Here is a 24,071-nt window from a genome sequence, read left to right as displayed (position 1 = left end):
GGCTTGTCATGCTAACAAAAAAGTATATGGTACCTAGGTCTTAGGTAACGAGTCCTTTTCAGATAACAACGCAGTGCTCTGACGGGGCAAAGCAGTAACTCCTGAGGGTTGTGGTAACAAGCTCCTTATGGGAAGGAACGGAAAATGAGACAAATCTGCCATCGTGAGCCAGGGAATTTAGGTCTCAGCCACAAATTCTGGGACAAATTCAAAAGCTACTGGCCCCCAACCCCTGGTGTGTTTATGTCATAATCCAGACCATGGAGCTCTCCAACTCTTTTCAAGGAAGCCAAGGCCAGAAGGAAAACCGTTTTCAGTTTTCAAAGTCAGTTCCCTGTCTGGTGACTGTGGCGGGGGCTCAAATAGAGCTCTAGTGAGACTACTCAGCACCAGAGTAAAGTCCCACGTTGGAGATCTGAGTTCCCTAGGTGAACAAGACTGGTCATAGCTCTTGAACAACAAAGAGAATTCCCAGGATGAAGTGATGTCCACGTCTTTCAGACGAAGAACTAGTAATCCCAAGGAGGCCCTGTAGCCCTTGACAGCAGAAACAGAAAGAAGTTTCTCTGTTCTGTGAAAGCTCAAGAAGATCATTATTTGCTGAACAGAAGTTCCAAGTGGAGAGAAACCTCATCAATGACGGCAATCACAGGAGACAGTCCATTTGCTCAGGAAAACTTCTGGGCTAACATGAAACAACGACTGAATGCCATGGAAGAAGAAAAAACATGTGCCTAAGTAGAAGGATGCTATCCAGAGGTTTTTGTTTGAAGTTTGATCACCAATATCTTGAAGACTTGGCTCATTCTATGCCAAAAAATATAAGAGAAGCACTTAAAAAGGAAGGAGAAATGTCAAAATAATGCATAAATTGCAAGAGCAAAAACTTTCTTTTTATTTCCTTATACTAATAACAATATTAATTTTATTCTTATTGATTGGGAGTTCAAAGGTTTCTTGCGGTGACTGTACATAAACACCTTTACAAATATAAAACTTGTGCTGATACACCCTACTACTGTGAAGTCAATTTTAAATTACTGTAAAACAAGGATTTCATTATATTCCCAATAAAAAAAAAATTCTCTCAAAATGACTTACCTGGAGACCTTTCTGTGTTGAGGTGATTGAGTAAAAGATAGCAGTGTTAATAGAGGATGGATCTTCACTATTTTTGCTCATACTGTGCTCATCTGCAATAACACACAAAAATGACATTTTTATAATAAAATAACTTTTTGTATATACTTATCCAGCAATCAAAATACATAGCTATAAGTTCCACTTATCACTGCAGCTTGAATTCGAAATTCATGGGTAACACTTCATACTGTAGGTGAAAGTTCCGCCCACTAGCAGGCCAATATAAACGACTGTATATAGACAAATCAGCTTGTTCATGCCGTTCAGCTTGTTCATGCCGTAAGTTCATCAGCAGGGAGGAGGGTGGGCTCCAAATCTTTAATTACTGGGAAAGTACAGGCAGTCCCCGTTTACTGTTGGTATCGGTTACCAGCATTTCTGTTTTATGGCACTTGTTCAACATAACTGGGTTTAACCCTCCGTAGGGTTTATAGCACCGTTGTCTGGTTATCTGTGGCTTAGCCAAAAGCCGAGAGCATCTCATAAAATAAAAACAACAAATATTTATGTATATTTTCTTTGACTCTTAAAAAGTTATCCTTTACTTCGCTGTATCCAATACTAATATTGTATGTAGTCTTATATTACTATTTTATTATAAAATACAAACAAACTAATCATGTTTTTGTTTGGAAAAGTCAGCTGATGGAGGTAAGTTTACTTCGCCACATTTAACTCAATTCAGAGCAATTTTCTTGCTTCTATTTAGCGTAAATTAATCTATAGAAACTATTTATATGGGACAAGGTTGTTTTATTATATGAAATGTTTTAAAGTCGAAATATGCTGTGAGACTAGATTTAGTTATTTTTTTGTTAATAGAGGACACCAATGAGATAATGTTTTGGTTTGGAAAAATCAGCTGAAGAAGGTACAATTATTTTGCTGCATTTAACTCAATTCAGAGCAATTTTCTTGTTTCTATTTAGCATATATTAAGCTCTAGAAACTCTATTTATATGGGAATCTTGTTGTGAAATAGACTTGTTATTTTTTTTTTTTTAATAGATGATGCCTGGTGCATTTTTTAAAATTAGCAGATTCCTTTCGATATACAACAACAGTAAAAGCAGCTCTTCCATGCCCAGCATTTTTTAATAAAATATTTTTTCTTCACTACAGTGTTCCCCCCGTATTCGCTGGGGATGTGTACCAGACACCCTCGTGAATAGTTAAAACCCGCTAATAGTTCAAACCACCACTAAAAATGCTTTTCTGGTCTCAGTTCGTGTCGCCCTGTGAAATAATCCTTAAGTTCATTATTTCTAGGGTAAATAACCTAATAAATACCAGAGAAAAAATAAAATCAAGAAGATGTCAGTATAACTGACTCGCTCACTCTATAAAAGAAGTGTCGGTATGGTAACAGGGGCGAGTGAGACCACTACCACGAACCTTTTGCCATTTAGAACTTCCCACATCAAAATCTCCCACCTGAGAGAGCCGATCCTAAAGGAGGATGCATCTGCTACTACTACTAATACCCACGCCAATCGGAGTGCAGCGCCTCTAGTGGTCATCCTTTTCTATTAGCTAGTTTGCGACACACGCGTATTTTCTTCTTTTGTGTTGTGATCGTTCTTTTGGATTTATCTTCGAGATGGAACGCTCAGCTATTGCCGCGGCTAAGTTAAGTACCCGAAAGGTCAAGATTTCGTATTTTTGTCTTCCAGGGACCAGTATTTTCCGTATTTTAGGTTACATACGGTCACCCGGTTGACTCGTGGCGGCCATGAGCCCGCCTCGTGTTGTTAAGATTTCCCAGTCCTCCAAACTGGGACATCTTTTCTTCCTTTCATGGGTTCTTATTACGTGTTTCTCTATTTATTTGCATCGTATTATAGAATTTAGGAATTCACAGCCCATACCTTTGTCACCCAGTTATCTCTATGGTTTAGGTATTTAGGGCTATAGTGTTTTTTCCTAGTCCAGCATCCTAGCTTTTGCTCTTCATCGGCAACGGCTGGGTCCGAGTAGTCGACTGTTCTTCGGAACGGTTCGTCTTCTCCTGGACTTCTGTCTCTCTCACTCGTGTGTTCCTTCCATTCTTTTACGATGTATGTGTTTATTATTAACTATTTTTATCTAGTGTTATTTTATTCTGTGTTAGGCTAGCTTTTAGGGCGTCCAGTACCTTGGCATTCTATTATCCTTCGTGTTCATTCACACTTGGTACAGTTGGGTTTGTGTGGTCACTTGCCTAGTGGTTGTGTTGCTTATCACCTCTTGGTCCACCCTCGATCACGTGTCCCACTGGGCGCCCTACCCAGCTCCCTTCCCTCCCTTCCGCGTGGCCGGGCTCACCACGGTTGTCATGGCAACCGCTTGAGCGCCTCCCTCCCTCTCTCTCTCTCGAGGGGGCTCCTGGGAGGCCCGGCCAGCTGGGAGTCTGGGTGACCACTTTTTCGACTCGGGATCCGTGGAGCTCCGACGTGTAAGGGGGTTGGGGGAGGGGAGCTTGCTTCCTTACCCGGGCACTCCTCTAGTAGTCGGAAGGGAGGCATGTCTTAATCCCTGTATGAAGTATACATGCTCCTTTTATATTTTTGTTAATTTACTTTAACTGCCTCCTCCGTTCTCCGTCGTGGTTTATCTCTCTATCCTCGCTAGGGTTATCTTATCCTTCTGGTTGCTCCCCTTTTCCGTCCCCGGTGTACACCAGAGACTCCAACCAGATCGCCCTAGCGCCCACACGTATTGCGGTAGAGGGCTAGTTTTAGTATAACTTGCATACTCCGGCATGCAACGGAGTTCGTGTTTAGACTGTAAGTGTGTATTCCCGATACTCATGTATCTTTCCACTTACAGGCTACCAACTGCCAGGAACCGGGCTGCAATGCAGTCCTCCAAGACCCCTGTGGCCACGAGGAGTGCAGGACCCACACCCCGTGCGCCACTACCCATGGCGAACTGATCGTCTGGCACCACGAGGCATGCACCATATGCTATGACCTCGTGAGTCAGTTGTTGGATGGAGTAAGTAGATATCAAGATAGTTACTTCCTCCATCATATATGTTTAATATATATCTTAGTTTTAAGTCTTAGTTGTAAGCTTATAGCTCTGCCGTAAGGGACTTCATTGGTCCTCTCTTTCAGGCTACTGCTGTGAAGGAGGTCGCCCTAGCGACCCTGAAGGCTTGGGTGGGCGGCTTCGGCAGGAACGCCGCCAAAGGACAGCCCTACATCCTTGACAAGAAGTTGGCTGTCCAGATCTTCCCCGGAGGAAAAGCGACGGGTTATGTGGATCCCGCCACAGCAGCTCCAGCGATAGCCTCCATCCAACGCGAGGTGCAGCAGGCCTTCGTAAACGTGTCGGGCCACGACATCGTGCCGGACGTCGCCACTTTGGATATCAATGTAGAGCCAATGGCGGTAGGTGCTGAAGATTTGTTAGTCGAGGTAGGTGCTTCGGGCGCTCAAGGGTTTCCTTGGGCGCACCTGGATCTTCTTTCCCTGTTCCTTCCTCCTCTTCTTTCCAAGGCTTCACGGGATCTGAGATCCCTACTCCTTCGCCTGCTGCCTCTGTGCCTCCTAAGGTAAAAGGGCACAGAGAGCAGAAGACCCTCCAGAAGACGACGTCCAAAAAGATGTCGTCTTCCTCCTCACGAAAGTCTTCGGCATCCTACTCCGGAGCAGTGAAGGCTAAGTCTGATCCTTCACATTCGAGAGGGTCGAGAAGCAAAGCTTCTAAGGAGAAGGTCCGCGCTCCGACCGAGCCAGCACCCTCTCCTGTTGCTGCCGGAACTCCCCCGGTGACCCCTGCCGGGATCACGGCACCTAGTGCCTTTGACCCCGCTACCTTTTCGGCAGGAGTCCTACAGCAAGTAGGAGAGATGGTTGGATTGCTTGGGACGAGATTTGAGCAAATGTTTGCTCAACTCTCTAGCAGCATCAACCAATCAGGTCAGTCCATCCAGGACCTCTCTAATCATGTTCTAGAACACGATAACCGCTTTGCTGGCCTGAACCAGGCTCCTCAGGCCAACTTCCCAGTAGTAGGTACTGGTCTGGTCCAGTTACCTCCTCATGATTCTCTTCCGGCATTCTCTATGAACAATCCTTAGAGGGTAGCAGCTTATGCTCCCTTCAAGGATGGTATGATTTCAATACCGGAGTGTGGAACAAGAAGGATTGAGGCTTTGAGTTCTACCCTCCCGGATTGACTCAGCCTTTCATAGGATATGCCAGGCTAACAGAGACAGCTCTCAATAGGGAAGACAAGATCCCTAGGGAGACTGTCCTGTATACTAGAGACCATGCCCAGAGGGAGTGGGTTCATTGTCTGGAGGATTGGGATTGTTCTAATACCAAACTCCAGGCCTTCAAGAGTCCCTTCACCATTTTTGCCACGGAGGAGGAGGCCTCACTCCCCTTTACGACAAAGATGGTGGAGACGACCCTTCATGCTGTTTTGAAGGATGAACCCATTCCACAGCTCAGGGAAGCAGAGCCCACATCTCCTCTCTTCCCTGCGTTTGAAGAACTTTGGGAGAACCTGCCGGCTACTTTTACGTAGGAAAGCTGAAACCGGACTGTGCCATGGATCAGTTCGGTGAGAAGCTACCTAGACTGCCTGATAGCCTCATTCAGGCAGAATTTGACGCGAGGACTAGGCTAGGGAGATCACTTAACTCCCTAGTCATAACGGAGATGGCTGCTCTCTCGTATGGTACGGAGCCTCTGTTTAAGATCTTGGCTAAATCCCAACTACAATCAGTTCAGGCAGATGATTATGACTTCTTCATGGCTAGAAGAAACTGCCGTAAGCATGTGTTGCAAGAAGCTACCATTCGCCACGAACCGAATAGGCTTCTTGCTTCCAACATGTGGGGTGCGGACCTGTTCCCAGAGTCTTCTGTGAATGAGGTGCACCACGAAGCTTCAAGGCTTAACCAAAGCCTTAGAGCTCGGTGGGGTATCTCAACCAAGAGGAAGCAAGAGAACCCCCCCTCTTCTGGTAAGAAGCTCAAGAAAACCAAGAGGTTCCAGCCATACCAGAAGCACCAGCAGCAGCAGCACTTCGTCCAGGCCGTCCCAGCTACCCAACCGGGTCAGCCTTCGACATCGAAAGGTCAGAGCCAACCTATCCCTTGCTATCCCCCCAGAACCAACCCTCAACCTCGTACACCGTCTCCCCGGCTTTCAATCCCATGTTTGAAAGCCAGGCTTTCCCTACCTTTAATAGGTTCTCTAGGGGAAGCAAGGCGAGAGGTAACTTTTGCCAGCGAGGTTCGGGAAGGGCTACCAACAGGGGTAAGCACTTCAGAGGGGGACGTGGAGGCCATCCCACACAGCAGCAGTGAGGCTCCCCAGGTAGGAGGGAGGCTGTTCCTCTTCCGTCACAGGTGGGGGTTCAGCAAATGGGCACAGAGCATCATGTCCAAAGGACTAGGTTGGAGTTGGATCAAAGATCCTCCACCAACCAAATCATTTCTTCAACTGCTGTCAAAGGAATTGACAAATTATGCAGAGGAGCTCCTTCAGAAAGAAGTTGTGGCGAGAGTCAGGCATCTAAAATTTCTAGGGCGCTTGTTCAGCGTGCCAAAGAAAGGCTCTTCAAAAAGAAGAATAATCCTAGACTTGTCCCAGCTAAACTCTTTCATTCGCTGCGACAAGTTCAAAATGCTGACCATCTCGCAGGTACGGACCATACTTCCCCGTTGGGCCGTCACCACCTCTGTCGATCTTACAGACGCATGGCGGCCCGCGGTTAACGGCGCAATCACTCAACGGCGAATCGGTTTTACGGCGGTCGTCAAAAATATTAATTAAAAAAATAAGGCATTTTAAAGGTATCTTTACGGCACAAATTTCAGTTAACAGCGCCGGTAGCGCCGTTGTAGAAATGCCGTTCAGACCATAAAGGTTATGCAAATTATATTAACAAATTTTATGGAGAATTATTACGTAGGTATTAGGGTAAAATATATGCCTCTGATGCTGTTCTATGCCGAAAATATCGAGTTACATAAGTGCAAATTTAGCTATGGATGTGTCGATTCATAAATGTTCATGCTTTTGTTTAAAATGTGTATGAAAATGTATTACGAGAAAGGCATTTTTATTTCTGTACAGAAATGATACAAAGGCAGCTTTTGAAACTGCCCTTCACGTTATCAAATACGATATTTTTCATGTTCTTTCTTGTAAGCCGCTGCCTGCCGCTCTTCCGAAAATATCGATTTAATAAAAGTGCAAATTAGCGATCGATGTGTCGATTTTATAAATGTTTATGTTTTTATGTTTAAAATGTGTATGAAAATATATTACGAATAGGGTATTTTTATTTCTGTGCAGAAATATGATACAAAGGCAGCTTTTGAAACTCCCCTTAAAGTTATCGACTACGATGTTTTTTTCAAGTTCGTTCTTGTATGCCGCCGTCTGCCGCTCTTCCGAAAATATCGAGTTAAAAAGAGTGCAAATTTAGCGATCGATGTGTCGATTTTTCAAATGTTTATGCTATTATGTTTAAAATGTGTATGAAAATATATTACGTAAAGGTATTTTCATTTTTGTACAGAAATAAGATACAAATTAAGGCAGCCTTTGTAACTACGCTCTACGTTGTCAGGGGATGGTTTTTCATGTTCGTTCTTGTCCGCCAGTTCCGAAAAATGCATTGTGTTATTTTATTAATTATGCATCTTTTCCATAAATCCTTTAAAAAGTTATACATTATTTCACTGTATCCAAGAATATTGTATGTATTCTCATATTATTGTATTTTAAAATACTACGGCAAACTTAAGCCCGTATTCCGCGGAGCGGCCAATGTTGTGGTGTGAAATCAGCTGATGAATACGAGTTTGTTTCACCATAACGCAATTCTGAGCGAAATGCGAATGCTCTTGCTTCTAGTTAGCATAAACGAATATCTATATACTTGACTTATATGAGACAAAGTTACTTTTCCTTATACAGTGTGTTTTTAGGTGGAAATATTTATTGAATATGTCTCGTTGTGAATGTGAACTACTATTTTTTTCGTTAACAGATTACGTTGGCGACATGTTTATTGCGTAAAAAAATTACGTGATTCCGTTCGCAATAATCCTTTATATCATCGTAATACGAACTTTACGTTATTTATCTTATATCGGCGTGAAACCAACAGTAAAATGTGTTCTTTCAAGCACAGTAGTTTTGATTAAAATTATTTTATCCCAATTTTATCTACAGTTGTTGTGATGGCAGACGTTTACTGCAGTTTTATCCTGGTTGCCGATGTACGATAATAGTCATTAGCAGCTTGAACAGTTTTCTCAGCTTCAGTTATAACTAGGTTTAAATTTAACGGTATATTTCCCGATTGATCTTTAATCTATATTGATCTCTGATCTATAGCGAATAAAGTTATTACATTAAGATATCTCAGTTCTATTCTATACATAACGCCATTTATAACAAATACGGCAATGTTGCACTGTAGTACGATGATCGAAAACAAGCCAAACAGATGTTATCCAGTTCGGTTGTACTTGGAAAAAAAAAAGTCGTTTCTCGTTCGGTTGTTCATGGCTGTACACATTCACGCAACGAGTATAACGTTAAAACCATACTTTCATCATTCTCTTTTGCTGTTATTGAACTTATGTAACTAGAAGATGGATAAAGTTAGGCCATTGTAATTTGATCTCTCATAAAATCGGACTATCGTAAGACTAATGATCGTAACCTGAACACTACAGCTACCTGTACACTGTATAAACTTTATTATATCTTTACATACTCTAGACACCCACATGTACTGTACAGTAAATTCTATAGTACTATACTGCATAAATATAATTTTACTTATTGCGCCGTTGTGGGATTACGGCGCCTTTGACTGGTCTAGAGTTTCGAAAGAAGGTGTGCGGCGGCCGTAGGCTTTAAAATCGCTCAGCGTCGAAAATCGCTTGGCGTCGGTGGCCAGGAACGGAACCCTGCCGCTAACCGAGGGCCGCCTTATAAGTATTAGGGGGAATGGAAGAGTTATGAGAAGACTAACAGGGTCATTTAAGAGCACCTATAAGGAGGAGGAAGGTAGAAGAATTATAACTGGAGGGTTGGAAGGGAAAGACACTTCCGCCCATACCTAGGTTTCAAGCTAGGAGACCAGGCATTCTCTTTCAAAGTGATGCCCTTCGGACTGAATGTAGCCCCCAGGGTATTCACGAAAATAGCGGAAGTAGTAGTTCAACAACTGAGATCACAAGGGATAATGGTAGTAGCGTACCTCGACGATTGGCTGATTTGGGCACCAACCGTCGAGGAATGTCTCAGAGCCACAAAGAAGGTAATTCAATTCCTGGAACATCTGGGGTTCCAGATAAACAAAACGAAATCCAGATTCACTCCGGAGACTCGTTTTCAGTGGCTAGGCATCCAATGGGATTTATCCTCCCACAATCTGTCAATTCCAGTGGTCAAAAGAAAAGAAATAGCCAAGTCAGTGAGGCAATTCCTCAACAACAAGCAAGCTTCAAGGAGAAACCAGGAAAGAATCCTAGGTTCCCTCCAGTTTGCCTCAGTGACGGACGTCCTTTTGAAGGCAAGACTGAAAGATATAAATCGAGTTTGGCGCTCAAGAGCAAATGTCAAATCTCGAGACAAGTTGTCAGTGATTCCACAAATCCTTCGCAACCAACTTCGTCCATGGGCGAAGGTAAAGAATCTGTCCAAGTCAGTTCCCCTTCAATATCCTCCTCCGGCGTTAACTATTCCCACAGACGCCTCCCTAACCGGTTGGGGAGGATACTCTCAATTCAAGAAAGTTCAGGGGACTTGGTCCACTCAGTTCCGCCAGCTCCACATAAATGTTCTGGAAGCAATGGCAGTATTTCTTACCCTAAAGAAGCTCCTTCCCCCAAAGAAGCTCCTTCCCCCAAAGAAGTCTCATCTAAGGCTAGTTTTGGACAGTGCAGTAGTAGTACACTGCATCAACAGAGGGGGATCCAAATCCAAACATGTGAACCATGTCATGATAGCCATTTTTTCCCTAGCGAACAGGTACAAATGGCATCTATCATCCACCCACTTAGCAGGGGTAAGGAATGTAATAGCGGACGCCTTGTCCCGTTCAGTCCCTCTGGAATCAGAGTGGTCTCTGGACGTCAAGTCGTTCCAGTGGATATGCCGGAGTGTACCAGATCTCCAGGTAGATCTATTCGCCTCACAAGCGAACCACAAGCTCCCTTGCTATGTGGCCCCCAACCTGACCCTCTGGCCTATGCCATGGACGCCTTGGTCCAATTAGACCCTGGAATCAGTGGAGAAGGATCTACATCTTTCCTCCAGTGAATCTTCTCTTGAAAGTTCTGAACAAACTCAGGACTTTCAAAGGACAAGTAGCTCTGGTTGCTCCAGATTGGCCAAAGAGCAATTGGTACCCCTTGCTACTGGAATTGGGCCTCCGACCTCGACGGATTCCCAACCCCAAACTGTCTCAATCAGTACAAATGAGGACTGTGTTCGCTTCCTCAGGAATTCTCAAGACCCTAACTTTATGGACTTCATGAAGTTTGCGGCTAAAAAAGATGCAGATATTGATCCCCAAAACATCCTCTTCCTAGAATCAGATAAGAGGGAATCAACTCTAAGACAGTATGATTCTGCTGTCAAAAAGTTAGCATCTTTCCTGAAGGAAACAGACACTACAACCATGACAGTCAACTTAGCTATATCATTTTTCAGGTCTTTGTTTGAGAAAGGTCTATCAGCTAGCACTATTACCACTAATAAATCAGCTTTGAAGAAAATCTTTCAGTTGGGTTTTCAAATAGACTTAACAGAGATCTTACTTACGTCTATTCCCAAAGCCTGTGCTAGACTTAGACCTTCTGAGAGACCTACTTCAGTTTCATGGTTTTTAAATGATGTCCTCAAACTAGCCTCGGACACTGACAACTCGACTTGCACATTTATAATGTTACTTAGAAAGACGCTATTTTTACTAAGCCTGGCATCAGGGGCCAGAATTTTAGAACTGTCGGCTCTATCCAGAGATACGGGTCATGTGGAATTTCTCCCTTCAGGAGAAGTTTTGCTTTCCCCGGATCGCAGTTTTTTAGCTAAAAATGAGGATCCTCTCGCAAGGTGGGCACCTTGGAAAGTCATTCCTCTTCCCCAGGATCCCTCTCTCTGTCCAGTAATGACCTTAAGAGCCTTTCTGTCTCGGACATCCTCTAGATCCTCAGGTCCTCTCTTTATGAAAGAAAGAGGTGGCACCTTATCAGTAAAAGGAATCAGACAGCAGATCCTTTACTTCATTAAACAAGCCAATCCTGAATCATTCCCAAAAGCACATGATATCAGGGCAGTAGCTACCTCTATTAATTATTTCCAACATATGAATTTTGATGATCTTAAGAAATATACTGGATGGAAATCACCGACAGTCTTCAAGCGTCATTACCTGAAGTCCTTGGAATCCTTAAAATTTTCAGCAGTGGCAGCAGAAAACATAGTTTCCCCTGACTCTGCACAGTAGTTATAGTTGAAGATCCAGGTCTCCTTCTACCTAGTAGTTATAGTTGAAGATCCAGGTCTCCTTTCTACCTACCTTGTCTAACATGTCTCACCCTACTGTTATGCTCTACATGGTCCTCTAGCCTTAGCCGCTAGGATGATATATTGGTGGAATGTCCCTTATTTTTTTGCTAGGGACATCCACATACTGTGCATATAAATGTGCTTCAGTGTTTCTACCCTTATTTTTATGCTAGGGTAGAACACAATAACTTTTGTATATTTTGTATATATATTAATCTAGTTTTAGTGAATCTTCTTGGAAATTTGTTTTGATACCATTATATTAAGCTATGCTTTAGCCTTTATTATATTAAGCTAGTTTTAAGTACCTTTATGTTATAAATTTTGTATCATAACTTTTGATTCACTTATATTATACTCTGATTTTATTTTATTGTTTCATTAAGACCCTCCATTGTCATCTTGTGCTGTTTCTCTGGTACTATTTCACAGGGCGACACGAACTGAGCCCAGAAAAGGGATTTTGACGAAGGAAAAATCTATTTCTGGGCGATGGGTTCGTGTCGCACTGTGAAACCCACCCTTTTTACACACCCTGCAGCCCAAGATGAACATCTTTAGAAAAGGATAACCACTAGAGGCGCTGCACTCCGCTTGGCGGAGTGATAGTAGTAGTAGCCAGAGCATCCTCCTTTAGGATCGGCTCTCTCAGGTGGGAGATTTTGATGTGGGAAGTTCTAAATGGCAAAAGGTTCGTGGTAGTGGTCTCACTCGCCCCTGTTACCATACCGACACTTCTTTTATAGAGTGAGCGAGTCAGTTATACTGACATCTTCTTGATTTTATTTTTTCTCTGGTATTTATTAGGTTATTTACCCTAGAAATAATGAACTTAAGGATTATTTCACAGGGCGACACGAACCCATCGCCCAGAAATAGATTTTTCCTTCGTCAAAATCCCTTATAACTGCCTATCTTGAAAGTTCAGATACCAAATGTATACATTTAATAACATCCTACTTCAAATATACCTAAAATTACTAACCTATTACTGCATTAATCTTTGAGGTTATATTATTAATATCATTTCAAAGTCATCTTAAACATTTTACCATTAAAAATATATACCAACAGCAAACAACAGAGAGAGAGAGAGAGAGAGAGAGAATAACTCCTAGACTCTGACTCCTTCCTCCCCTCCGCCAATTCGTATATCAAACTCATTTACTTCCCCGCCAACCTTCCTCCAAGTGGATAAAAAGACTGGGAATCACTATTTTTAATTAATCTTATTAATATTTGAAAATTAGTTATAAGGTAAATCATTTATTTACACTACAAAACAAATAAACATACGTAAGAGAAGACGAGAGAGAGAGAGAGAGAGAGAGAGAGAGAGATGTTACTGTTACTGTTTAATCTCATTAAACTTAATATTATTTGTAAACTAGTACTGTATATTATTATTTTACCATAAAATGTAGTAATGTCCTTAAAGATACACTTATACATACACTTCCAGCCCAAACAGAGGGCGAGAGTTACCACTAGGACACACTGGTATCTCTGGGGTAAAAGAAAGAAAGAAAGAGAGAGAGAGAGAGAGAGGGATATCCTTATGTAAAAGGGTGAAATGGATAGATTATTGTAGTACTTCTTTAAAATATTATCACATATGAATTTTGAAATTAGTTATACAGTATTACTATTATTATTATGCAAAAATATTAATAAACATACACATGTACCATAGAAATTCTCTCATCTCAGTAAAAGAGAGAGAGAGAGAGAATTTTTATGATCCTGAGATGGCAACACAGGAGGACTTGACAGTTGTTGGACCCCAGCCAACTCAGCTTGGCTACAGACAACGCGGGGTAAAATGCATTTCTTTCATTCTTACAATAAATTTCTTTTTATTTTTATTTAAAACTAAAATCTTGCTAATTCACTTTAGTATTTTCTTTAATGAATTTACATTATTGCTGTTTACGTTAATATTGATATTTGAAAATTAGTAAATCATCATCCAAAAAACATATATCTGTGTGTGTGTGAGAGAGAGAGAGAGAGAGAGAGAGAGAGAGAGAGAGCGAGAGAGAGAGAGAGGAAGAGAGAGAAGAGAGAGAGAGAGAGATGGAAAGATTATCGTAGTATTTGTAAAATACTTTCACATATGGTTGTTGTAATTACAGTTATTATTATTATTATTTTTTTTTTTTTTTTTTGCTCTATCACAGTCCTCCAATTCGACTGGGTGGTATTTATAGTGTGGGGTTCCGGGTTGCATCCTGCCTCCTTAGGAGTCCATCACTTTTCTTACTATGTGTGCCGTTTCTAGGATCACACTCTTCTGCATGAGTCCTGGAGCTACTTCAGCGTCTAGTTTTTCTAGATTCCTTTTCAGGGATCTTGGGATCGTGCCTAGTGCTCCTATGATTATGGGTACGATTTCCACTGGCATATCCCATATTCCTTCTTATTTCTATTTTCGATCTGATACTTATCCATTTTTCCTCTTTCTCTTCAACTCTGGTGTCCCATGGTATTGCGACATCAATGAGTGATACTTTCTTCTGACTTTGTCAATCAACGTCACGTCTGGTCTGTTTTGCACGTATCACCCTATCCGTTCTGATACCATAGTCCCAGAGGATCTTTGCCTGATCGTGTTTTCTATCAACTCCCTCTGGTTGGTGCTCGTACCACCTTATTACTGCAAGGTAGCTGATGTTTTTCTTTCTTGCACAGGCTCCCAGTGGAGGGCTTTTGGGCCACTGAATCCATGCCTCTTTTTGTACTGGTTTTGTGCAAAAGTGGCCAGGCCATTCGCTTGCTATGTGGTTTGATGGTTTCATTTTTTCGTTATTGCACTTGCCTACATTAAGGGAGAGAATGTTATTATTTCCGTCTATCGTTTTCTTTGAATCCATATACTGGTTCGTTTAGGGCCTGATCTTGTGCGCCTGTTATCATTCCTTCAGTTATTCCTTCTTTAGCTCTCCCCTCTGTAGCCTATTTGCCAATGCGTTTCATCGCTGGGCTAGTTCCTTTAGTCTTGTCTCATGTATTTGTCTGTGCATTGGTTGGTTTGTTGTACCAGTCTCCCTGTTTCGGTTATGTCATTCTCCTGGTTCTCTGTATTAGGTTTCTGGGTCTTCGTCTAACTTTTTAAATTTTGAAAGTTCCCACCCTTTTTTTCCCATTCCCAGCACTCTTTAGCCACCTGTCTTTCAACTGGTTTTCAGATATTGCCGCCCCAGTACGCACCCCTCTTCTTCGATGTTGACGTAGAACAGTCCTCTATAACTTAGTAGTCCTCTCCCTCCTTACCTTTGCGTTATTATTTATGAGTCCCTGTCCGTACTTGCTGCTTGGGTGTAGTGCTTTGGGTTTATGTTTTCAGATGTTTTCCATCGTTTTCTGATCTATCTCTGGCGGAGTTTCTGCCCTTCGTCCATTCCACTTTCCTGCGCTGTTATATGATTACTGGCACTGACCATGTGTTTATGGCTTTCTTTTTATCATATTTCCGGCGTTTGAATTTTGACTTTGAGTATCACCTTGAGTCTCTCGCATTATTATTATTTCCTGATCGTTTGTCCATTCAATCCTCTTGGTTGGTTTGATTTAAATCCCCTCCTTCCATTATTCCCAGGTATTTGTATCCTGTCTCATCTATGTGTTTGATGTTGCTCCCATCTGGTAGCTTTATCCCTTCAGTTCTCGTTACTTTGCCTTTTTGTATGTTGACTAAGGCGCATTTTTCTATTCTAAACTACATCCTGATGTCCCCAGATACAATCCTTACAGTCTGGATTAGGGTATCTATTTCCTTGATGCTCTTACCATACAGCTTGATGTAGTCCATGAACATCAGATGGTTGATTCTGTTGCCTCTTTTCTTGAGTTGGTTCCCGGCATCCATCTTCTGTAGTACGTTTGTCATGGGAATCATGGCTACTACGAAGAGTAGTGGGGACAGTGAGTCGCCCTGGAAGATCCCTCTCCTGATATTAACCTCTGCTAGTCTTATTCCAGAGCTTGTAAACTATTGTATTCCAGTTGCGGCATTGTATTTTTGAGGAAGCTGATGGTGTTTTTCCTCTGCCCCATATATTTTCAGGCATTCTATTAGCCATGTGTGTGGTATCATGTCGAAGGCTTTCTTATAGTCTATCCATGCCATGCTTAGGTTGGTTTTCCTTCTCCTACTGTTCTTCATTACCATTATGTCTATCAGGAGCTGGTCTTTTGTGCCCCTACACTTCCTTCTGCAGCCTTTCTGTTGGTGGGGGATGGTGTTTGTCTCCTCTAGGTAGTTGTATAGCCTTTCACTGATGATACCTGTTAGTAACTTCCACATTATTGGTAGGCAGGTGATAGGCCTGTAGTTACTGGCTATATTTCCCTTACTCTTGTCTTTTTGTACTGAGGATGTTGTTCCTGTGGTCATCCATTATTATTATTATTATTTTATGATTATTATTATATTATTATTTTTATTATCTTATTATTATTATTATTATTAATTATTATTATCTTATTATTATTATTATTATTATGATTATTATTTATATTTTAAAATATTAATAAACATATCATACATACGTGTACCATAAAAATCTCTCATCTCAGTAAAAGAGAGAGAGAGAGAGAGAGAGAGAGAGAGAGAGAGAGAGAGAGAGAGAGAGAGAGAGAGAGAGAGAGAGAGAGAGAGAGAGAGAGAGAGAGAGAGAGTTTGAAAGAACTAAAATCTTACTAATTCACTGCAGTATTTTCTTTATTGAAGTGATTGCTCTTTACATTAATATTAATATTTGAAAATTAGTAAATCACTTATCATACAAAAAGCTTACATCTCTGTAAGAGAGAGAGAGAGAGAGAATTATTAGTTATTATGTGATATCAGTTAATATTATTAAACTTACTAATACAGTATTGATCAACATTAATATTTTAAAATTAGTAAATAATTTTTTATCATAAAAATGTATTTAGGCATGAAAATAACATCAAAATATCACAAATTCTTGGTACCTACACGAATTACACAAAGAGTGCGGATCATTTAGAAGGGGCAAGAGAAAAGCTCCACAAGCCCGTCCTTCAGGACCGGGGCAACGACGTTGAGGCTCCGAAGCCGACATCACACATACACACGACACACGTACACAAAGCACACACACGGACAAAGGAAATGGGCCGGACACCAGACGAGCAGGGGCGTATGCACGCTCCTGTGACCAGAGAAGGACTGGAGATAGGTCAGTAGGATAACGTGGTCTTCGACCCTTAAGGGCATAGGCCTGGCCTGGGTGCGGCGTATAACCAGATTTTTCTGGTCGGACTCAGATCGACATCCGGGAATCTCCACTGTAATGGTTCGAGGTAAGTATCTTGCATAGGAACAAACACTAATTAGTGATTATTTATCGTCGGAAAATCCCGCAAATAGGCGAATTCACCGCAAATAATGGGTAGATATGGTCCAGAGAAAAATCTGCGAATCAGTGAGTCCGCGAATCCGGAGAACGCGAATACGGGGGGCCCACTGTATTACTAATGCACGATAATTTATAGTCATTAGCAGTGTGAACATTGTTTTCAGCTTCAGCTACAAATGTAGCTTAAATTTAGCAGTGCTATTATTTCCCTACCAATATTTTCTCCACAGCGAATAAATGTATAATTTAAAAATATATCAGTTCTATTCTAATTAACATCATTTGTAACAAAACTAAAGTAATTTTTTACTATCATACGATGGATGAAATGCAAGCAAACATTGTTGTTATCAGATTAGTTTCGGTTGTCGTAGCAAAACAGCAGTTTTCATTCAGTTGTTTATGGCTGTAGCGTTTCACCAATGATTATAGTGTTACTAACAATAGTTTTATCAATCTCTTTTGCTTTTTCATCTTATGTAACTAGAGGATATGATGAATAAAGAGATGGAGGAAATGTTAGTACTATTCTGAAAAAGGTGACTTTTTTCTCTCATTCTAGGCCAAGATTGACCAGTAAGTTTTTCAATCTGACATTAAGAATTTGTAGAACTACCATGCAAACTATATTAAATGATTAGGCAAATGAAATTCTACATTTTCATTAAAAAATTATTACATATTAGGGCAAAATATCTGGCTGTGACACTGTCTAAGGCATCATTAACCAATCTAGGGCACTGTATGGTTGAGTGTGGCACTGTATGCTTTTGAATTTCAGTTAGCAATGATTTTCGGTTACTGTCAAGCCCCCTGGAATGGAACCCCTGTCGGTAGCCGGGGGCTGCCTGTATATACAAAAAGTTATTTTATTATAAAAATGTCATTTCTGGGCTCAGTTCATGTCGCTGCGTGAAATAATCCTTTACTTTATTATTTCTAAGGTAAAATAGCTAACAAATACCAGAGAAAAAACAAATCAAAGAAGATGTCAGTATAACTGACTCGCTCACCCAAAATAAAAGAAGGGTGTCGGTATGGTAACTGGGGCAAGTGAGACCACTACCACGAACTTCTTGCCATTTAGAATTCTCCTATATCAAAATTCTCAACGAGAGAGCCAACCCACAGGTCGAGGCGGCAACTACTACCACTACAACCCACGCCACGCCGATCACCGCGCCTCTGGTGGCCTTCCTTCTAGTTAGCGGACGTATAACCACACGTTTTCTTTCGCTCTGTGAATTTTGGATTTATCTTTCCCCCTTTTTGCAAGATGGAACGTGCAGCGATTGCAGCAGCTAAGTTAAGTGCCCTGTAAAGGTTTGGATTTAGTTTCGTTCCATCCAGGTGCCTGTATTTGCCGTTTTTTAGGTATAAATATGGGTTCCCGGTCTGGAGCATGGCGGCATTGTCCCGCCTCATGGTCGGTTAGGTTCTCGGTCCCCCATACCTGGAACCTTTCCTTTTTAATTATTCACGTGTGGCTCTAGTCCTATTAATTATTTTATACCGTATGCCTTTTACTTCGTTTTAGGGGATATAGCCTACCCCTGGTGTTAGGTCATGCATGCATGTCTCTCTACCTCACGTAGGCATTCGAGTGTTTCTTGTCCAGACCCTAGCCATTGCTCTTTGTATCGGCTTAGGCTAGCTCTGAGTGATAGACTTTCTTTCGGGTCAGTCGTGCACTCCTGGACGTTCTTTCTCTTTCACTCATTATTTTTTCCCCTACTTTCTTTATCGATGTATAGTATTTTTTGGTTAGCCTAGGGCGTCTAGCCTTATAGCCAGGGTCTCAGTGGTCCTATGGTCCACGTTAGTTACAGTTTTGTTGCATCCTTATTATCAGTTTTGTTGCATCACATATTGTTGCACCATCCTGGTCAGTTTGGTTGCATTAGACCCTTGGCTTCTGTTCCAGTCGGTTGTGTTGTGTTATCGTACCTTGGTCCACTCGTGATCGCGGTACGGCTAGACGCCCGCCCCAGTCGCTTCCCCCCCTCCTCCTCTCGCCATAGAGTAGGAGGGAGGGATGTCTGTTCTCGCTCGCTCCATCCGGGCCTGGCTCCCTCTCTCCCTACGCGGAGGGAGTAGGGGAGTCTGGACAGACTGTTAGGCTGGGAGTGACCTTGTTCTCCCTTGTGCGCTGTGGTACCTCGGTGTGGCGAGGGTTGGGGGGTTGGCCTCCCGCCTCCCTGGTTGCTCCGGCGTTCCACTGTGTACACAGGAACTGATTTCTTCCCTCCTCGCTCCGGCCCCCCTTTTCCCCCTGTGACGGCGGGCCTCTGCTCTTCTTCCCTGGCGTCCCATCAGTTACGGGAGGGGACGTGGTAGGCTCCGCCAACCAACGGAGCGGATACGTTTTCAGTTGGTCCTTAGCTTTCCATCGTTCCTTCGTCTCCGGTGTGTGCCCCTAGGGCATTCTTCCGGCAGAGTTGGACAGCGCCGCGCTTCTGAGTCGTCCTCCGATTTTAATTCTAGTTATGCTTAAGTTAGTTTAATAGTTTATCTTAAGCTTGGGTCCCTCCCTGCCCTTATTGGAAATTTCGTTTATACAGTAATACCTTGGTTACGAATTTAATCCGTTCCAGAACCTGCTTCGTAACCTAAAAAATTTGTAACCTAAATGGATTTTCCCATAAGAATGTTATAAAAAGCAAATAATGCGTTCCAACCACCCGACTATGAATGACCATTTCAATCCATATTTTTCCATTTATTTTTGTTCACTAAGGTTGAAAATTCGTGTAGGAATTACATAAAATTATAAAATTGAAGAATGAAATTAAATATAAAATCTAGATTTAATATGCATGCACAGTAAAACCTGAACTTTACCTTTGGCGAGTGTGGCTGCTGGCTTGACGGAGACGGGAGGAGGGGAAGGGTGAGGAGGAGAGGGTTAGGGCTTGGGGGGGAAATCTCCCTCCGTGAACACTTCTGGAAGACTTTCTGGTTCTTTCTCTAGAGAGCACCGTTCACAACGATCACTAATTTTACGCTTACGCGACACTGTGTCGTCTCACAATTTTGAAAAAATATTTTTCTATGGAGGCTTGCTTTTGCCTGTTCTTTAAAATTTTATATAAATGACCCACCCCATTATCGATAACCAAATTTTTGCACTTTTACGAGCCTTTTCGCAAATGATGCTCTCACGGAATCTCCTGCCAGCTGCTTCTCGTTTATCCAAACCATGAGCAAATTTTCTACATCGTCGAGAATATAAGGCCGTTGTTTCGTCAATACTGTGACACCTTTTGATGCTTTACTGGCTTTTAATTTCTTCCTTTTTCTTCAAAGTAGTGCAGATCGTTGATTGCGACCGCTTGAAGAATGCTGCAATGTCTTTCACGCGCTCGCCTTTATCCTGCATTTGGATAATTTCCTTCTTCATTTCGACCGTAATCATCTCCTTCTTTCTTATGCTTTCCTTCTTGCTGCTTGCCTTCGTCATCTTGGAGCCATTGTCTTTATATTTGGGTAATAGTAATGTATAAGCACTATCACAGAAACACAACACGTGCACAAATCACTAAGCAAATTTGAGAGCGTATCACGGACAGATGCGTTCAATCTTACCGCCAGCGAGATAGTGAAAGAGTTATGGTTTAAAAAGGGTCAAGGGATGCGTGGGAGAAGTCACGTGACCCTCGTTAAGTTTTGGCCGAAAAAAATGCGCTCGCAGATCCCACGCTCATCCGATGTCCCCCGATGTAACAAAGCAGGGCGTTAAGTTTTGGCCAAAAAAAATGCGTTCGCAGATCCCACACTCATCCGATGTCCGATGTAAACAAAGTAGGCGGCCTCCCATGATGGAAATTCGCGCATTCGTATTCCAAGTGAAATTCGTATTCCAGAATGAGGGCGTCACTTCGTAAGTTAAAAAATTCGTATATAATCGGTTCGTAACCCAAAGTATTACTGTAGTTATATACCATATTTCTATATTTTACCTCTGGTTTACGGAATTTCCTCCTACGGCTTACACCGGAGTTATTGTATCACCTATTATCGCATAAGGTTCTCAGGGGAGGGGTTATGCCCGAAATTTTATTAATCTCCGGCATGCGGCGGAGTACTAGAGTAGCCCTGTGAGTGTAATCTTGATACTCATGTATCTTTCCACTTACAGGCTACCAACTGTGAGCACCCCGGCTGTAACGCCGTGTTGCAGGACCCCTGCGGGCATGAGGTCTGCAGGACTCATGCTCCCTGCTCCACCAGCCATGGTGATCTGCAGGTCTGGTTCCACGAGGCTTGTTCGATCTGAGTCAGTTTTTGGATGGGGTAAGTACTTTTCTCATCAGCACATTCATACAATATGAGTTCTGATATATGTTTAAGCTTAAGTTTCCTTTGGTATAGTGATACCTTTATACAATAGATGTTCTGATATATTGCTAGACTTAAGCTTGATTTAGTCCTAGGGTTAGGATTCACCTTTAGCCTTAAGTTCTAATAATCGCCCTCTCCTTCAGGCTGCCGCAGTCAGGGAGACTGCTCTTGCAACCCTGAGAGCTTGGGTCGGCGGCTTCGGGAAGAATGCCGCTAAAGGACAGCCCTACATCCTGGAGAAGAGGCTGGCTGTCCTGCTGTTTCCAGGAGGCAAGCCGACGGGGTACGTCGACCCTACTGAGGCAGCCTCGACGATTGCGACGATTCAGCGGCAGGTCGCACAATGTATGAAGGAAGGACCAGGCCAGGATATCTCGGCGGAGGTCGCCACATTAGATATAAATGTAGAGCCTATGGTAGGTGTGGATGACTTGTTGGTTGAGGTAGGTATGTTGGACGCTCAAGGGCTTCCCTTGGGCGTTTCTGGATCTTCTTCTCCTGTTCCTTCTTCTTCTTCCTTCCAGGGCTTTACGGGGGCGGAGCTCCCGTATAGTGCACCCGACGCCTCTGTGGTTCCCAAGGTGAAGGGCCACAGGGCACAGAAAACCCTGAGTAAGACGTCGTCGTCTAAAAAGACTTCTTCGGCGTCTTCAACTCATAAGTCTCCGGCTTCTCACCCCGAAGCAGAGAAAGTGAAAGCATTCTCTTCCTCAGCTTCACTTCCTAAAGGGTCGAGGAGCAAGTCCTCCAAAGAGAGATCCCGTACTCCGGCGGAGTCGGTGGTCTCTCCTTCCTCTAAGGTACTTCATCTGGGTACCCCCATCTGCTTCTGCGCCAGTACCTGGCTTTGATCCTGCTGCATTTTCCGCCGGAATGATGCAGCAGGTGGGAGATTTAGGTAGGATCCTTTGAGGATACCAGTTATGGAGCAGAATGTTTTTACTCAGCTGTCGGACAGGATGTCCACACAAGAGAACCTCCTGTCCGGCTTCAATCAGGCTCCGCAAGCTGCTACTCCAGCACCTAGCGCCGGCCTCCTTCAGCTCCCTCCATATGAGTCCCTCCCACCATTCTCCATGAGTAACCCTTGGAGAGTAGCGTCTTTCGCTCCTTTCCAAGATGGTCTCATCTCCATCCCGGAATGTGGAACTCGAAGGATTGAAGACTTCGAGTTCTACCCTGAGAATTTGCAGCCTCCATTCATTGGCTACGCCAGGCTGACGGAGTCGGCATTGAACAGGGAGGACAAGATCCCGAAGGAGAAAGTCCTTTACTCCAGGGATCAGGCACAGAGGGAATGGCTTCGCTGTCTCGAGGAATGGGACTGTATTAACACCAGGCTCCAAGCCTTTAAAAGCCCATTCACGATCTTCATGACGGAAGAGGAAGCACCACTTCCTTTCTTAACGAAGATTGCCAGCGTCACCGTACAAGCAGGCCTAAAAGGAGACCCTTTGCCGCAGCTGAGGGAGGCAGATCCCACATCACCTTTGTTCCCTTCATTTGGCGATATGTGGGAGGACTTGCCAGCCACCTTCACAGTAGGAAAGTTTAAACCGGACTGTGCTATGGATCAGTTCGGTGAAAAACTCCCAAGACTTCCCGACAACCTCATTCAAGCAGAGTTTGAGGCTAGGTCTAGGCTGGCAAGGACTCTTAACACAATGGTTATGACTGAAGTAGCGGCCCTTTCCTATGCATTGGAACCGCTCTTCAAGCTTTTGACTAAATCACAGACTTATACAGTCAAATCGGACTTGTATGAGGTTGTGGTTGCGAGAGTCAACTGCAGAAAGCATGTCCTCCAGGAAGCAACTATTCGGCATGAGCCAAATAAGTTGCTTTCCTCCAACATCTGGGGGGCTGACCTCTTCCCGGAGTCAGCGGTTAAAGAGGTCCAGAACGAGGCTACGAGACTCAACCAGAGTCTCAAAGATCGTTGGGGCCTCTCCGCCAAGAGGAAACAAGACTCGTCTGCTTCGGGTAAGAAGCTGAAAAAGTCAAAGAGGTTTCAACCCTACCAGAAGAAACCTCAGCACTTTGTTCAGGCTGTCTCAGCTGTCCCAGTCACCCAACCAGGACAGGCTACCACGTCGAACAGCCAAACTCAACCTATCCTCCTGATCTCACCTCAGGCTCAGCCATCCACATCTTACGCTGTCTCCCGGCATTCAACCAAGTGTATGAAGGCCAGGCCTTTCAGCACTTCAACCCGTTTGCCAGGGGAAGTAGAGCCATAGGAGCCTTTCATCAGAGAGGATCAGGGAGAGTTATTAACAGAGGGAAACACTTCCGTGGAGGCCGTGGAGCTCACCCAGCACAGCAGCAGTGAGATCCCATAGGTAGGAGGGAGGCTGTTCCTCTTCCAGCATCGGTGGGGGTTCAGCAAATGGGCACAAAGTATTGTGTCAAAAGGTCTGGGTTGGAGTTGGATCAAGGGCCCCCCTCCACCCAGACCATTCCTTCAACTTCCATCAAAGGAATTGACAGATTATGTGGAGGAACTCCTTCAGAAAGGAGCAATATCGAGAGTCAAGCATTTAAAGTTTCAAGGTCGCTTGTTCAGCGTGCCAAAGAAAGGCTTATTAAAAAGAAGAGTAATCTTAGACTTGTCCCAGTTAAACTTATCCATTCGCTGCGACAAGTTCAAAATGCTGACCAT

At 43.1% G+C, this 24,071-nt stretch overlaps 1 protein-coding gene across 6 annotated transcripts in view; it reads right to left on the bottom strand.

Annotated features, from left to right (window-relative positions):
- Window positions 1-24,071, bottom strand: part of LOC135206676 (malonyl-CoA decarboxylase, mitochondrial-like) — a 119,949-nt gene that overhangs the window by 18,331 nt on the left and 77,547 nt on the right. For all 6 annotated transcript variants that reach the window (XM_064238060.1, XM_064238062.1, XM_064238065.1 and 3 more), the window contains one exon: window positions 1,102-1,193. In XM_064238060.1, the coding sequence (XP_064094130.1) occupies window positions 1,102-1,193 (92 nt within the window). The remainder of the gene's footprint in view (window positions 1-1,101; window positions 1,194-24,071) is intronic.

This window comes from Macrobrachium nipponense, chromosome 31 (genome assembly GCF_015104395.2).
Source record: "Macrobrachium nipponense isolate FS-2020 chromosome 31, ASM1510439v2, whole genome shotgun sequence".
In the NCBI taxonomy this organism is placed as follows: domain Eukaryota; kingdom Metazoa; phylum Arthropoda; class Malacostraca; order Decapoda; family Palaemonidae; genus Macrobrachium; species Macrobrachium nipponense.
This window is presented reverse-complemented; position numbering and strand designations above follow the sequence as displayed.